Genomic DNA, 17,178 nt, shown 5'->3' on the forward strand with positions numbered 1-17,178 from the left:
GAAGGTTATTTGACTAAAGCTACCAGATGTGTTAGATTAGACACACTGGTAAGAGGAAGATGTGACCAAACAAGCTAAGACAGGTGATATTCACATCATATCCTTTGTTTCTGAGCAGTGCACTAATTGGGGTTTTTACCCCTTCTACCTCCTATTACACTGCCCTATGAAGGTTCAGTGGTTCAGGCCAAAAGTTCTGTCAGTGCTTGTCTCGACAACTTTTGGAAAGAACAGAAATTCTCTTGGTTAAAGAAATGTAAGGGCCCTTTGTGTTTCCAGCCGCAGGAAAGCTGAGCTGTGAGTGTGTGAGAGGCAGGGGAAGATGGAGGACATCAAATTCACTGCAGAGAGATTTTTTAAAGAGAACTTATCTTCTAATGTCTCCTGAGGGAGGGTGGCTGTAAAGCAAAACTAAGTAGAGGCTGTGACTGCACCTCCTGTTGTGGTCTAGCTGAAGGTGTGAAGAGGCTGGACACACACACAGAAAGAGTGAGAGCCTTTGGTCACGACTTCCAATTTCTCTCCGTTGAAGCTGATCCAAAATGTGTGTGTGTGTGTGTGTGTGTGTGTTATTGCAGTGCCAGTGCAGAGAGATTTCCTGGTCTCCGTAGACCAGCTGCTACAGTGATGGTGTGAAGGAGTTGTCTGGCCGTCTTTGGTTGGGGTGTGATCTTCTTAGCTCGGCTGTTCCAGAGGCTGCAGCTGTCTTCCGGTAACAGGACACGTTACGTCAATATTCACAATATTTCCCAGATAGAGCTCTACTTCTTGCCCAGCCACCTCTCTAGTGGACCATCAAGTCGACAGCTTTTGGTTTATAGATTAGTGAGGCATCTGAAAAGCCTTTAAATAGTTGATGTAAAGTATATTCACAATGGAGCATTCCCTTGTGAAGATGTGAGTTGCCGTTAAATCTGGTACGAACTCAACCGAAGAAGAAAGCCAAACTAAATATTTTTCCTTCTCTGTCACTTTCAGATGCCCTGCTCACGTATTACGTATTATGTTTTTGAGTCTGTACCTTGGAGAGTGACGTTTTTTCCGTCTTTGAATGAGTGTTGTCTAGAATACGAGTCCTCCTATTGCTTATATTGCTGTGCTCCATTATGCTACACTGGTCACCTGTGCGTAGGTGTAACACTTTTGCCAGCATGCACACTGAGGGAGGGCGTCTGCGCAAAACACTGGTGCAATGCATGAATAAACGATTTAAGTAGAGGGCTCTCCTCTTGATTTTTACCCATAACCACATCGCGTTTCCCGTCTATCACAGTTTACTTTTTCATACTACAACTGTGAGGCACCGGACTTGCATAATTTCCCGTTCCACTCATAATCACTGTAATCTAAAGTAAGGGTGAGTGATAAGGTGATAGGAAAAATAATATATGGACAGTGGTGTTTTAGGTGGCAAAAGATGGTGAACAGATACAAGACCAGAAAATTATACTATTTTACATAATGTACTATTTCACACTTTCCACACAGTTTAATACAGTTGGTAATCCAATTGAGCACATACCTGTCCCCCTCAGATTGCTGGTCTTGCTGGTCGGTTCTGTCAGGTTTGGTAGCCATGTTTGCCCCGCTGAGCCCAGTTTTTCTGTGTTATCTAGATGACTCCTGTTGCTTTGTTGTGTCGTAACCCTCTGGGAAAGATTCTTGAGATCCTGAAAAGGTTGTTCTTGAACAGGTACTATCACCTCAAAATAACTCATTGGTGAACCACTGCAGAACCACCAACCAAATGACGACAACAGTACTTAGGACTTATATACATATATATATATATATATATATATATATATATGTATATGTGTATATGTGTGTGTGTGTGTGTGTGTGTGTGTGTGTGTGTGTGTGTGTGTGTGTGTGTGTGTGTGTATATACACACACAGCAGACACATACATGTGAATGCACCTTAAGATCAAGAAGATCACACTGATACTGTATGGTGATGTGATAACCCAAATCCCAGACATGATCTAGTCTTAACACTACCAATATAGGTATTGTTTTGATAAATTACTCAACTCTCATTGCACTTAAATGTATCTGAGCAATGGATGGTCCACAGTCCCTATATAAAGACAGGGGTGTTCTGTTTCTGGGTGTTCTCATTTGCATAAAAACAGTTCGTTGTATAAACTATGTTACTGGTGCAATGCAGAGTTTGTAGTTTCATGAATCCCCAGTGTCCAATTCAGTTTTTCATTTTTGAAATAAATTTAATTTGCCAGGCTGCTTTGATGACGTACATATCCTTGTTCCTTGTATTTTATTTGAATGACTGAAAAAAATTATAATTTGTGCCAAACAGCTTTTTCCATGGAGACTTGTTGTTCCGCTGCTCACTATTAAGAGACATTTAAAGGCAAATATATTCAAATTATTTACTTAGTGCAGCTGGTGAATTAGTAGATATTTTATAATACATATCTCCCCCTGGAGCCATTAGTACGAGTGATGTAGCCAGCAGCGTTCCATCTAAATCTGCATAATTATCGCATTGAAATTCACAGTGTATGTTTTGGGCTTAAGCAGTGTTTGAACTGAGTCCTGGTGAAAGTCTTGCTTCTCAGCGGCTTGTTTCAACTCTCTGTCTGTGTTTATGTGAGTTAAACCTGACAGTACGAAGATGAAGAGATTTTAAACGCTGCTGTGATGTGGCTCGTCGCTGTCTTGATCGCTTCATTTGGTTGATGTCTGTCTCCCACTCAGCCACCCACATCGCTGCTCAGTGTGATGAGCCTCAGTGAGGAGGATGATTGTTCTCTCCTTTCAAAGGCGGCGGTACATTGGTGTTATACAGAGTACTGCAAGCATTAGGATGCTGTTTGTATGGATATGTGTATGGGCTGTATTCTTGCATGTACGGGTTGTACTGTACATAATGAGCTTCTGATTGTGTTTTCTAGCTGGATAATGCTTGAAGGTCAGAAGGAAACAAAACTATATAGGGGTGTTTTTGACAGTCGGCTGAAGATGGAGATGAGGATTCTGTAAGTGCTATGCGAAGGCAACTGGACTTGCTTGAACTTCTTGCTTGAACTTCATCCTCTGGTGAGGTTATCCTCACCAGAGGATGAATCACCTGGAACTTCCCACTAGTCAGGTAGAGGTGAAGAAGCCTTTCAGATGAGAGGCTAAAGGTTTTCAAAAACCTCGAGGAAGTCCAGTTGCCTTCGCATAGCACTTACAGAATACTATGACCCGGATGATTGAGAATCTTCACAGACATGGAGATAAGGAAAAAATATTCTTATTAGCAGCTGAAGTGTAAGGTGCTGAGCTTTTCAGTTTGGTAGCTGTCAGTCAGACAGACAGTTTTGTGTCTGGAGAGTGGAGGACTGTCAGAGAAGAGGAGGAGGTCGGGCTTGAAGTACTGAAGTTCTGCGGCTGATGTAGCTCTTCAAAGCATTGATAAAACACAGAATAATAGCCGCTTATCTTAAATTACCGGGGTTTCAATAATATTTCTTATCTCCTGATGCTTTTTGTGATTTTGGCAGTTTTCATGTAAGATGAGTAATGATGTGGTTTATCCATCTGGATTTGATGTAAGGGTGCAGAAATATCTGAAACAGTGTTTAGACCAGCATGTTCTCCAACATGGTTTCGTGTGTAAGTGACTTATGGGTTGTAAAATTACTAATATGAGCATTTTCTCATCTGCTGCATCTGTGGTTAAGGTCTGGTTGAGTCTAGGAAATTAAAACTACTTGGTTAACCTTGTTGTTTAATGGGAAATATTGCCATTGTGATTGGCAGGAGAAGGCACATGAACTGTGGTCTCCACTGTGGAAGTTATCCACGTTGTAAAACCAACCGTCCACTCCAACTCAACCTCCTACCTTAAACTTGTTGTGGCTTACAACAGTGTTTTGACTTTGCTACTGAGTCACGTTTTACACACGCACGAGAGGTTGCTTCTCAGGAAAGAGCACAAAAAAGTCAGACTTATTTACTTGCCAACTGTAATCTTCCTCATCCACCGTGGGACTTAAAGCTAGGACAGCACTCTCCTTCCAGTCTGCCTCCATTCATAACACATGAACCAGCCATTACAGCCACCTCTGCCTTGCTGCTAACCAATGCTGTCCATCCTCTAGTGAAGACAGTCTCAATTGTTAAGGATTCCATGTACCTAAGTTGCCTATTCAGATAGGACACCATTTGAAATTGCTTCCTGTATGTACATCCAAAAATAATTTGCAGAAAACACGTATAGACAATTAAACAACTTAAGCACAACAAGAAAATATCAATATAGGCTACCTATCAAACCCTATATTTCTATATATTATCCCTATTGTCAACATTGTCCATGTTGCATGTTTATACAAGCCTCTTTAAAACGATCATAGAGGAGCAACCAGCAAAATTTTCTGAGCGTCTTTCTTTGGCTATTATTTCATCGGTTATGGCTGTAGACTGCGCTTCGTCTCAATGAATCAACTAAACAGAACCATTAGACTGCAAGAAGTAACACTACAGTAGGTTTTCTCAAAGAATATTGAGTTAACGGTTTTTATGATTGATTAGGATTAGGCAATATGATTATCAATACCTCAAAAAACTCTAGATATCTGCATGTGCAACTGTAGCAATAAATTGACACTGAATTTAAAAACTTTACAAAAATAAGAATTTTTCTCTACCATGATTGTACCCTGACAACTGAAAGTTAAATGTTAAATTAGTCCCATCTCAAACTTTCTAATACACTGGAAAAACGACAGAAAAGGGGAAATTTATGCTTTTATCTGAAATGTCTTCATACAATTATATTCTGTTTTTATAGGGACGAAAAGGACGTGGACTAACTGGCTGGTTTGTCAAATTTATTGTCTGGTTAACTTTCCCACCTCTGAGAAAGAGAAGCACACGGCCTGCACCAAAGGGGCTGGTATTAAATGCTAAACTTTGAAAACATTTACAAAATTTGGTGGAAGCATGGGACTTAATGATGAATGACTTTTTTTTTTTTTTTTTTTAGTTTAGTTTTTTAGTTTTTAGTTTAGTTTAGAACAGTTCCTGAAGAATTTGTACCAAACATGAGTTGGTGACTCAGAATGCAACTTTGCAGTTTATTGTCTCTTCTCTATGACTGTGAGAGAACCAAATGTGGTATTGAGTTAAAGAAAAACTAAACTCAAACTATTTATTCTATTTTTAATGCTTTCTTTGTTTGTGTATAACCAGGAAGGATAAGGCTTGAACCCCTTTGGGTCAAACTGGAGGTAGATGTTTGGCAGATTAGTAAAATGAACATTGACATTTTTTTCTTGAGGACGATTGTTAGTGCTCTGGAGCAAAAACAACAATTGCTGGACCCTCATTATCCTGCTTTCTGCTACGGGCTCTGAATGGATAAATAAGTCGGCTGAGCTCATTCTGAGAAGCGCTGAACTCTGGGTTTTTATGGGTCTTATAGAGCTCTGAAGTGCAGGACCTCCCGTTTACTGCTCTTTGTTGGGGTGATGGATGGAGCTCATCAGTATTCAGGGTCTCCAGTGTGGGCACTTTGTTATTCAGCCAAACAGCAAGAAATGGATAATGCAGGTGAATGAGCTGTGGCCACCCTCCCTGCCTCTGGTATTAGCCTGCCATGTCACAGATGATTAAATATGTTTGACCGTGTGTGTGTGTGTGTGTGTGTGTGTGTGTGTGTGTGTGCGTGCGTGCGTGCGTGCGTGCGTGCGTGCGTGCGTGCGTGTGTGTGTGTGTGTGTGTGTGTTTTAATGCTGTCAAACTCACCATTTGACACTTTGGCCAAATGATAAACTTGACACTGTATGGATGGATGGGTTGGCAGAGGGTGAGTGATGGGTGTCCAGGAGGATGTTTCATTGAAATGAAAAGATTTTAATTATCACTCAAATATCAGAATAATGGTTTCCTGTCCTTGCTGGTTGAGGATTGTGTGACTCCCCCTCTTTTATTGTTTCACCAGACGCAGAAACTTAGTGTAGTAGTCTGATATTCAGGAAAGCTCTCTGTCCAACACAGCCAGGGTCAGTGTTGAGGTTTAGTAGCTGCAGAGTCCAGCAGGAATTCAACATTTAGCTCCATTTTCCTCTGAGCTGTCTGTGTTTGTGCTCCACTGCTCGCACTTTCAGGGACGTCCGCTCTTAAATGACAAACCTTCGCTGAGAAAAACCGGCCTGGCGTTTCTAAACTCCGCCACGCTCTCTCTCTCTCTTTCGGTGTCAAGTGTTACTTCGGTGAGGTTGTGCTCTCACCACACATTATCTCCTCAGGGATTACAGCGGTCACCATTAGAGAGCTGTGCCTCTCGTTTTACCTCCTCTGACTACTGTAATTCAGCTGCCTTTCAGACTGAGGGTTCCCCCACCACCCACAGTAACCAGTGTCTGTCAGGCCAAGGCCTGCAGGAATAAAGATTAACAGGAGGAGTTTCAGAGGACCAAAAAACTGGAGCCCTTCTGACGATTTTCAAGTAGGTAGACCGCATTTAAAACAGTGTAATTAAATATGTATGCAGCTCAAAACCACTCTACTAATAATATAATTGTTAAAGTTTAACTATAAAGTGTAATAAGCTGCTAACAAGCAGCTGTAGTAAATATTCCCAGACGTAAAACTCTTCATATCTGAAACCTTTAAAGTTATAATCCTTCATCAGCCATAATAGAGAAAAGAAAATTTCAGCACTTTGCAAGACGGCTATGAGCTGTTACTAACAGTTTTCAGGTGACTTGCCAAACTCATTGTGGATGATTTGTGATATGCCAGTTTCCTTTGCCGTATCGGGCACTCGACTTTTTGGGGGTCATCTCCGAGAGTTTGGAAGCTATTCCAGACGCTTGACTTTTTCGACATCTTGCTGGTGTTGTTGTAACTTGTAAGTCCTCCACGTGGTCATGAGCTCACGTGTCACTGTCCCGTTGTCAGTGCTGATAACCTTAGATGAGAGCTGTGACTGACGCACAAAACTATCCATAAGATGAAATGTCTAAAATAATTAACGTTGATGCAAAATGATAATGCTGGATTACTATTTCTTATTTTATGGGCTATGCGGGAAATTTGTGGTAATGCATATATAATGATAGTAAAAAAATAAAAAAATAAAAAAACAACATTTGAATACTGGAATGCTATTTGGACATACAGTTGCCATAGATTTCCATGGCAATGGTAGAAGCTTCGAAGCTTCCAGGCTTTCAGGTCAGCCCTATTATTTACTGGTTTATTTAACAGCGATGATGCACATCCATAAATATAGGTATAAATGCCCCAGAGTTAGCCAAGAGGCTATTTTCATCTGTAGTCCCTGTACAGATGTTACAAAGTAACACTAAAAACAGAATATAAGAATATAATTCTCTTTGACGTCATCGCTATGCGTGACCTCTCACATTACATATAAATCCATTGTTATAAAAAAATACTGATTATAGCAGCTTTAATGTTTTCATTATATCAAACCCCATTTTTGACGCTATTTGTGGCCAGAACTTTGTAGCAATAGCTTCACTACCACATCAATAGTGAGAGGTAAAAATAACATACACAAATAAGACCATTATTTTGAGGGCAGGCAGCCACATCTGGCCTCTACAATGTATTTAATTGCCTCCATATTTGGCAGGAAACCAGCTGCTTTGTCCCTGAATAGCCAAAGACTTTTACAGTTCTTTGAACACAATAATTATACCAAGATATCACAGTTCAGCTAGTGAAGCCATATTAATGACTAAACTGGAAAATCCTGTACTTTTAATTTCATGCCAGTTACTTTAACTAAGGACAAATAACAATGTTTTTGTTGAATCTGTCTAATCAGCTAATCACCCATGTTAAAATGCGCTAATATGCTATTCCCCTTTAGAAAGTGAAATCATCAGGCCTTGGTGGAGTTCGAGAGGCAGATGAAGTACACCAGTTTTGACAGACTAATCGAAGCTAAAGCCTTGTTGTCAGAATTGTGGGCCGGGATCAGAATGCAGCGTGAATCATAGTAATCGGCTCTTGCCTCAGTGGTGGAGAACAACATCCATTAACAAAGAGGCTTTAGACGGAGGCAGTGTTACAGTTTGGAGCTCGAGAGGAAAACTATGAATATTTATTGAGCGGATTTTCATGATTCTGTGTGTGTACTTCTGATTGATATATAATTACGCTGTGCAGACATTCATTTCTACTGTGTGACTTTTTACTTTTTATTGTATGTTTTCAGAGTAATGCAATTTTAACAAACAAATGAAATAGCTGCAGCAAGAGTAAAGTGAAATTCTTTCAATAATTTTAGCCATATTTGCATGTTTATGATTTCCTGGGAGTGTGTGGTGGAGAAGCCAATTAAAACAAGCTGAATTACTGTTAATTATTGTGGGATGATATGTATGTATAACATATGATGGTTTTATTGAAGTCGATCATCCATAAACAAATAAAGTGTGTGAAACGTGAAGATTTCTTCTGACAACACTGATCCGTCTCCATCAGTATCCAGCCTATAATGAACCATTCAGGACGCCATTTATCTCCACAGCAGGACATGATTATAACATTCATTTATCCATTTTGGCAGAATTACACCATTCATCCATCCAAATGGACATTATTACACTGTTCATTCATTTAATATAGTGCCATTACAGATAAAAGACCTGCTTCCACCTGGGGAACAGTAAGCCGCCTCCTCAATGAGTAGACTCTGCTCTGCCACTCATGTTATAATAGTGCAAGACTGAAAAACAGTTTTTTGTCATTAATATCTCTCAAAAGGTCTAGAAAACGGCAGCTTTTGCTCTAATGAAACTGTAAAAACCTGACGGAAGAAACTCTGAAACTTTAGACCTGAAAATCTTGGATAATTAGGAGATACAAGCATTTCATCTCACAGCATCAGTGAGCTCCCGTCCTGCTGCTTTTAACAATTCAACAGTTTTTCACTCAGGGTAAGAGATGGAGAATAATCCATCTCCTGCTGCGTCTGATATTGTGATATTTTCAGTGTGGTTTTTTACTATTGATCTCTGCTCTCTGAACCACTCAACTCTGGAGAAGAGCTCGGATGCTTCTATCCAACTGCTTTTATGATTTATGATTTTCTCTCATACTAAGAGAGGTTCAGCCTGCTGTTGTTAACTTCTTACTGCTCACTGGGTAACTGGAAAGTAAAGTCAAAGGCCTGTTTTCACTTAGCTGACGTTAAAGGTGCTATATAGTTAGCTATAAAGTTTTTGCTATCGCTACATAGCCAACATTAACATTAACAGCTCTTTACTTGTGAGTTCAGCGTTAAAACTTTGTTCTTTCACTCGCCGAGAGCTGTCTCCAGCAGTGGAAAGCAACAACAACGTTAGCTCTTGTTTTGCTTCTATTCATATCACTCCTTTTTCTTCTACCGAAGTTAGCATGCTAACCAGCTACACCCCAGCCTGTCCCATCTAGTAATACCACTTTGCGATAGTGAGTCACTGTGGCGTCCAGTCTGCCCTCAGTTCAGTGTGAGAGGATGAAAATTAGCGCTGCCCCGAGGGCCTATTCTAACCTCGTCTTGTAAACGCAACAGTGGCTGAACCACTTGGCAAAGCGACTTTTCTCACCACCACCACCAACCGCTCCCAGCAAGCCACATCCAGCGGCGGAGAACACTTACATATAGCACCTTTTAAACCTGCAGCTCAGTGATGAAAATGCACTACTCCTCTCTCAGTTACTCAAAGGTGTTTACTGCGGTTAAAAGAATCTGGTATTCTGTTTTTCTGAACCTCTAAGTGCTGTATCACTCAGAGTAAGTGCTGAGGTACTTCTAGCCAACTATTTACACTTCTATGAGTCTATCAATTTCTTTCACTTTGAATGGATGTTGCTGTGAGGTTATCTCTGGCTGCAAAAGTGTGTGTGTCCTCAAATGTGGAAATATCTGCAAACCAAGTAAATTCTTATTTTACTGCTTAAAAGTCTGCGACTGCAGAAATGGCCGAAATATTGGTGCTTGGGGGCTTATTTAATGATAAATTCCTGTTTTAAGCCGACAACAAAGCTAAATTGTGTGATCGAGATTTTACTAATAATTAATGCTTTTGTTTAGAGCTGAAACGATTAGTCGATTAATCCATTACCTGATCAAGAGAGAAATAATCAGAAACTATTTTGATAATCAATTATTTGTTTTGGTATTTTTTCCAAGCAAAAACGGTAGAAAAAAAATTACACATTCTCAGGTTGCAGCTTCTCAAATTGCAGGATTTGAACACCTCTGGGTTTTGGCCTTTTCATCAGACAAAACAAGACATTTGAAGATGTCATCTTGGATCCTATAAAGTTGTGATTAATCAATAACGAAATTTTTTAAAAAAAGTTACTCTAATACTGATGATACAAAACTGTTTAAAGAGTGGTAAAGAAACGGTCAGAGCCACAAAGCCTTGACAACAGATGTGACAAATTGTCCCGACTCTCAATTGAGCATATGTGACAGAGAAAATACTTGATTTTCAGATGACAATTTTAGAAAAAGTACATAGTTATTTTAAAGGCCTACTGTAACTAAGTGTGATTTTTTTTTTTTTTTCTGCTTTGTTGTGGTTGACAGAGGTGTGTGACAGCGCACTGGTGTCCAATCTGCCACCATCATCCTTCAGGAGTTCCTCCCAGCTGTCCAGCAGCCACGCACCAGGCTTCGCCAAACTCAACAGGAGAGAGGGTGAGGAAGAATTTCTGTTGTCAAATTTGACTCGGTAAGACTAGATAATGTTGCGTTTGATCAGGGTAATGTAATTCAACTCACCAGACTGTATATACCATACTTTTACTAATAATGTTGTCAGTGTATTAGGGCCTGGAATAATGTTTATAAGGCTTATGTTTTTTTTTCTAAGAGGAGATGTGAGCTGTTTATTTAGTCCAGTGAAATGTAAGGTTTAACTGCATCTAAAAGAGACCATAGAGAGGAAGCAGATCCAAATCTGTCGTCTGTTACCAAAGAGCTGCTTTGCAACAGAGGATCTCAGGGGAGAAGAGACTTTGTTAAAGCTAAGAACACAAAACATAACAAACAGGAAAGTTTTCACTGGATTCACAAAGACTTACAGGCAACTCACTTGTGACTAGTTTAGAGGGAGACAGAGGATCAGAATCATTTCTGAGAGACAAGAGAATCTAAAAGAGAGAACAAGCAAGAGTTGCTTTGTTCTGTCTTTATTCTCTACTTGTGCTGTTTGTATTGTGGGTTTACACCAGAAGGATAAATGTGAATGGTGTTTGCTTGTCCTGCATGAAAACCCAACAGGGAGTCCTGTCCTGGATCCTGATGTGAGGGTTTGACAAAATGAAGATCAGGATTTGTTGTGGAGCTTTTTGCAGGGAATGGGCTTCGCTGCTTTATCCCAACATCAAAGCCCAGAATCAGCTGGGAGGGTGAGACGGGTTTAATCTGGATCTGGATGATTTTCACCACCTGGGAAACTAAAGGAAGCCGAGGCTGCAGAACATTGCAGTCCTCAGTTTGATGGCTGAGATTTTGGGGATAGTCTGTTTGCTGCTAAATGCTGCCAGTCCTCTCTCTCTGTTTGCTGATCTGACTTTTTGCAACAGAGGATCTCAGGGGAGAAGAGACTTTGTTAAAGCTAAGAACACAAAACATAACAAACAGGAAAGTTTTCACTGGATTCACAAAGACTTACAGGCAACTCACTTGTGACTAGTTTAGAGGGAGACAGAGGATCAGAATCATTTCTGAGAGACAAGAGAATCTAAAAGAGAGAACAAGCAAGAGTTGCTTTGTTCTGTCTTTATTCTCTACTTGTGCTGTTTGTATTGTGGGTTTACACCAGAAGGATAAATGTGAATGGTGTTTGCTTGTCCTGCATGAAAACCCAACAGGGAGTCCTGTCCTGGATCCTGATGTGAGGGTTTGACAAAATGAAGATCAGGATTTGTTGTGGAGCTTTTTGCAGGGAACGGGCTTCGCTGCTTTATCCCAACATCAAAGCCCAGAATCAGCTGGGAGGGTGAGACGGGTTTAATCTGGATCTGAGTGATTTTCACCACCTGGGAAACTAAAGGAAGCCGAGGCTGCAGAACATTGCAGTCCTCAGTTTGATGGCTGAGATTTTGGGGATAGTCTGTTTGCTGCTAAATGCTGCCAGTCCTCTCTCTCTGTTTGCTGATCTGACTTTTTGGTAACAGAGGACTGATAAGACTCTTAACTTTGGCAATAGTACACATCTGTACAATGACAGAACGTAGAACGTTCACAGATTGCTAGTACAAAGAAAAATTACATGAATATGAACATGTAATATATGTAGTAATTAAAAAAAAGACTCTGGTGTTAAAGGATTAATAGTGGATAAAAACATATGTAATACTCAACAAATTGTCAATATAGAACTGCATTATATTTTGGCTTGATTCTTGCCTCATCAGCACATAAAGTGCCTTAAAACACTCACCGCATAACTGCTTCAATATTCATATATTCTCCAATATCTAGCTCTATTATGTAGTCTGAAGATGAGGAAAGCTGTGTGTGTCACATTTCCTCCTTAGCAACATTCATGGTGCAGGATCCCAGGGAGCGATCACAGCTTTTTGCTGAGGAAATCGATGAATAAATGAAAGTCTCCATCTCATTTCCATCTCCTGCTGCTGCTGCTAACACTCCGCCTCCCCCGGTTGTTCTCTGAGGAGCAGCTTCTCTCTCTCAATTCATTTACCCGCTAAGTGAACAGAGATTATCAGAGTCTTGGAATACCACCTACACAGCACCTTTACAAGTGATTTAATCAGACCGTCTTGCAGCTAGAATCTTTAACTTTACACACGTTGAAACCTTGTTGTTATTGATATCTAGTGAGAATCATCCAGATACTGTGTAAATAAACATATTTTTTACTTTATATGGGTGTACCAATATATGGTGGTACCATAATTCATGATATAAAACATATCGATATGCATCTTGAGTTGAATGTTGTGCACATGAGTTAGCTTCCAAACAAGGTATTAATATTTTATATGATGGTGGTAGATGTAAACCTAAGGGATCCCAAAGTTATTATAGTTCATCCTGAGGGGGGCATGAATGCCAGAGACAAGTTTTAGTGCAATCCATCCAAAGTTGTTGACACATTTCACTAAAACTACAACTCCCCTGACTTCTCTTCTTGTCCACCTCATGGTGGCACAAGAAGAGAAGTCGGGGGATCATTAAAGTCATAAGGATTTATCCGCTGGAATCCATGCATGTCTGTGCAAAATCAGGGTGCCAATACCGCCAGTAAATGTTGGGATACTTCACTGGATAAGTAAGAACTTTGACCTGTTCGGTAGGAGGATGAATCCCAAGTCACTCGGGACCACAAATGTGCGCACAAAATTTCATAGAAAACCATCAAATAGTTGTTGAGAAATTATAGTCTGGACCGAAGTGGTGGACGGACATACTGACATTGCCATCCATAAACACAGTGTCGCTAAAAGGACCATGGACACTACGAGAGTGGCAGTTTTTTGACTCGTCTGAAGACACATGCTGACAAAAAATAAGGTTGTAAAAAAAATTGAAGCCATACTTGACGGAAAGAACAACCTCTTATAACCTATATTCTCCATAGACAGTAGACACTTTACAAAACCCAACAGTTGTCCCGTTGCTGTTTGCAGTCAGACCAGAGGACGTGACATTGTACTTCAGACGTTAACCTGACAAAGCTGATCACAGTGGAGGTCTGTTAGCATTGAGTCTGACACAAGAAGTGGATAAAAAGCTGTGATAGTCTATTGATCGGAGATGGATGGCCTTTTACCAGGAACCTGGTGGATGAATGACTCAACTATTTCAGTCTCCCCGATGGCCTCTCTTATTCTTCATTCCGATTTCCCCCTGTGACTTTTTATCTTCCATTCTCTATTGAATTCCATCTCTCTTTCCCTGAACTTCTTTTCTCAACTTCCTCTCTTCCTTTATCCAAACTTTTCATTGGTAAGAACTAATTTAGTCAGTTCTGTCTTCTTGCCAAATGTTAATAGCAGTCTCCACGTTTTCTTTCTTCGGCAGGCGACGCTGACAGTTATCAGTGACGCCACTCCAATTATGCTGGAATGGACTTGAAAATGATTATTGTGCCACAGTAATCATTTTCCCAAAGAGTGATATTTGAAGGTGGGATTAAACTTCAGAGCCTGTAACTGGAGTCTGTAGGTTTGGACTGAGCGTGAAAGAGCAGCGAGCTAATCAGGAATTGTTCTTCATATCCAGTCATTCTCTGCAGATCACCGTGGACTATCTTTCTGCATGCCATTTAGTTGTTTTGCCCTGGTCACATAATTCCAGTCAAAGTAATATGCAATAAATTACCTAAATTTGCACTTTTGAACCCTAATCTCTTGATATCAAAACAGCCTTGGTTCCCACAGATTGTTAAAAGGTAATTGGTAAGACAATGTCAGCTCCAAACAAAACATATATTATTGGTATTGTTTTCTTGTTTACTTTTAAGATTGGTTTTATTCTTGAACTGAGTAAAAACATATAGTTTTTCTCCAAATATATGTTTGGAATATCAGTGGTACAACCATAGACTTCCTTTTTCAGTCTTATCAACTACCCTTTCTAAGACATATCAAGAACAGTCACAGTGAAAAAATGTTTATGATTTGAAATGCAAACTGTTCCTGACAAGATGATTTATCTTGGATATGAAAATAATACGATTTAAGCATCCTAAAATAAGATGTTTTGATTTTCCTCAAAGTGCCTGCTTTGCAGTGTGACATTTAGAAAAATGGAAATCTTTCCTGCTCCTTCTGCAGAGAACCTGCAGTGTTCTCCAGCCTGCTGTCAGAGCTGCCCATTAGCTTCCTGTCGGATTCTCTGTGCGACTGACATGTTATCAGGATGCTGAAATTACCCTCCAGACTTTGTATTCTCATGCAAATGACCAGTGCTCATTCTGGGCCAGGCACTTATCAAAGTCTGTCTTTTACATGTCTTTCCAGCTGCCTTTTATATCCTTTAAGCTGCCTGTCTCTCTGTCCTACTTCCTGTCTGCCTCTCAGTTTCATTTCTGCCTCCTTTGTCTTTTCCTTTCTGCCCATTTGTCCCTCTACCTTACTGTCTCTAGCTGTCTGATGGAATATCAGTGCATTATTGATGATGAAACGGTCATTTATTTAGTTTTCCATCCATCTGCTCCTCGTAGTGAAGTAGTCAGAAGCAGCCAGGCTTGGCCAGACTGTCCGAGCTTGCTGCACCTCATATTATTTCACAGTTAACCTCAGACAAAGACAACATTCACACTCAGCCAGCCTTTCCAGAAAACACATCTTTTTCTTTCTGTTTTGTTTTTCTGTCCATTATCCATTCTGGCGTCCAGAATGGATAATCCAAAAATGCGTTTTTGTATGCATGGGGAAAACCGAAAAAAGGTCAGGTGTTGTGCTTTATGTCATTTTAATGAGCAAAGACTCAGCGAAGTAACCAGGCTGCGTATGTCAAACTTCTCACTAGATGTTGACTGTGATGCTTAGTTTTATGGTTTTCCGACCGAAAAATTGTTTAGGCATTTCAGAGTGGACAGAGATTATTAGGACCACAACCTGAAAATGCTGGTGTGAAAACACATCGTTTTTAACTTTTAAAGACCCTGCGCAGCCATAGTCCACCCACACAGGTGTTTTCACTTAGACCTTCTCTTAGGATAGTAGCCAGGACAGTGACTTCTCAGGACGGTAGCAAAATTTACCCGATTTTCCAGATAAATCGACAAAAGAAAAGGAAAATGATGCGCGTTTACTTCCGTTACTGTTATGCGAATATAGGTGATACCAACTCAATAGTGGAAGTAACTGCAAGAAAGTGTTAGCAGATCTATTAATGACACAGTGTAAATCATAATGACTGACTCAGTGTAGCAAACTGATGGCCTAAAGTTTAGTGAAGTGGGCTTGTGACGGGAAGGTTGCTGGTTCAGTCCCCAGATCAGCAGGATAAATCTGGATGTGAAAAGTGAAAAAGTAGCAGATGCCTCTCCTTCATTACCCCCACTGAGGTGCCCTTGAGCAAGGCCCCTACACCCAGGGGAGCTGGGCAGCTTGGACAACTGTCAGTGTAGTCAGTGCATTGGCTCTCAGTAATATTTCCCTAAGGAAAATAAAGGTTGGGAAAAAAAGGTAGCAGCTTTAATCGCTGTGTGAACAAATGAAACAAAACAGAACAAAATACTCGATACAGATACTGTATATAAGGAGTTGATTTGGTTTTAGATTCCCAAATTTCCATTGGGACTGTCTCACTGTCCCTGATTCGTTGGGATGACCCAATTTCATCCTCTGTTTCGGCCCTCAAAGCAGTGATGTCACACACTTGACCTCCATTAACCCGTACTTTTCTCAGCGGGTGGTAAGATCTGGTAGCGTGACAGACACTGAGGGGAAACACAGGGAGATCTCTTTGATTTAAAATGACAGCCGTGACAAAAAGTATCGAGACCGTCGGCCATCAGTTCACCTCAATTATATTAGTTTCAGTTATACTAACAGAGTGGACACAGTAAATCTCTGCAACGTGTCTCAGTCTTTGAGTCGTTTCCCTCTGATCTCTTTCTCTTTTCCTCTACAGGCTAATCTTCATGAGTAAATGTCAGAGGCTGCTTTTTTCTGTTCTGCTGTCAATGGACACGTCTGTTAGTCCAGTGCTTATTAGCTTTGGCCTTTAGATCTTTAAAGATCAGGCTCCACCAGCCACCAGACCGACACTGATTCCATTTTTCACTGCTGAGCTTCGGAAACATTTTTGAGAGGTAAAAGTACTGTAACTGTTCCAGCTGTTGCCCTTTTGAACACACATGACACTCAGGGTGAGAACATATCCTCTAGTATAGCCATGTAAAACTAGCCTAAGTTCAACACATCAATAAGGGTTTTTGTCTCATTTTCATTCTGTTTCCGACTTTTTCCTTCGTAGACAACGTTAGGACGGAGCACATATAAATGCTCCAACAATGTTATTAATCAAAAATATTTCAGGTCACATAAAAAAAATGAAGGTAGTACCATACAGGCTCATAAAAAGTAATTCAGTGGTTCATCAAAAAGGGTTCAATTTCAGGTGCATAAAGTTGCTTAATGGTAATCTGCACATTTAGGTTTATGAGATAAATCTTTCAGTATCTTCTGCCTAAAGTTAATATTTT

General features: G+C 40.3%; 1 protein-coding gene across 1 annotated transcript in view; it reads left to right on the plus strand.

Annotated features, from left to right (window-relative positions):
• Positions 1–17,178, plus strand: part of LOC120798997 (contactin-associated protein-like 4) — a 106,508-nt gene that overhangs the window by 20,595 nt on the left and 68,735 nt on the right. The window contains exon 7 of the mRNA XM_040143796.1: positions 10,534–10,685. Coding sequence (XP_039999730.1) covers positions 10,534–10,685 — 152 coding nt within the window. The remainder of the gene's footprint in view (positions 1–10,533; positions 10,686–17,178) is intronic.

The sequence above is a fragment of the Xiphias gladius genome, chromosome 14 (assembly GCF_016859285.1).
Source record: "Xiphias gladius isolate SHS-SW01 ecotype Sanya breed wild chromosome 14, ASM1685928v1, whole genome shotgun sequence".
In the NCBI taxonomy this organism is placed as follows: Eukaryota; Metazoa; Chordata; class Actinopteri; order Istiophoriformes; family Xiphiidae; genus Xiphias; species Xiphias gladius.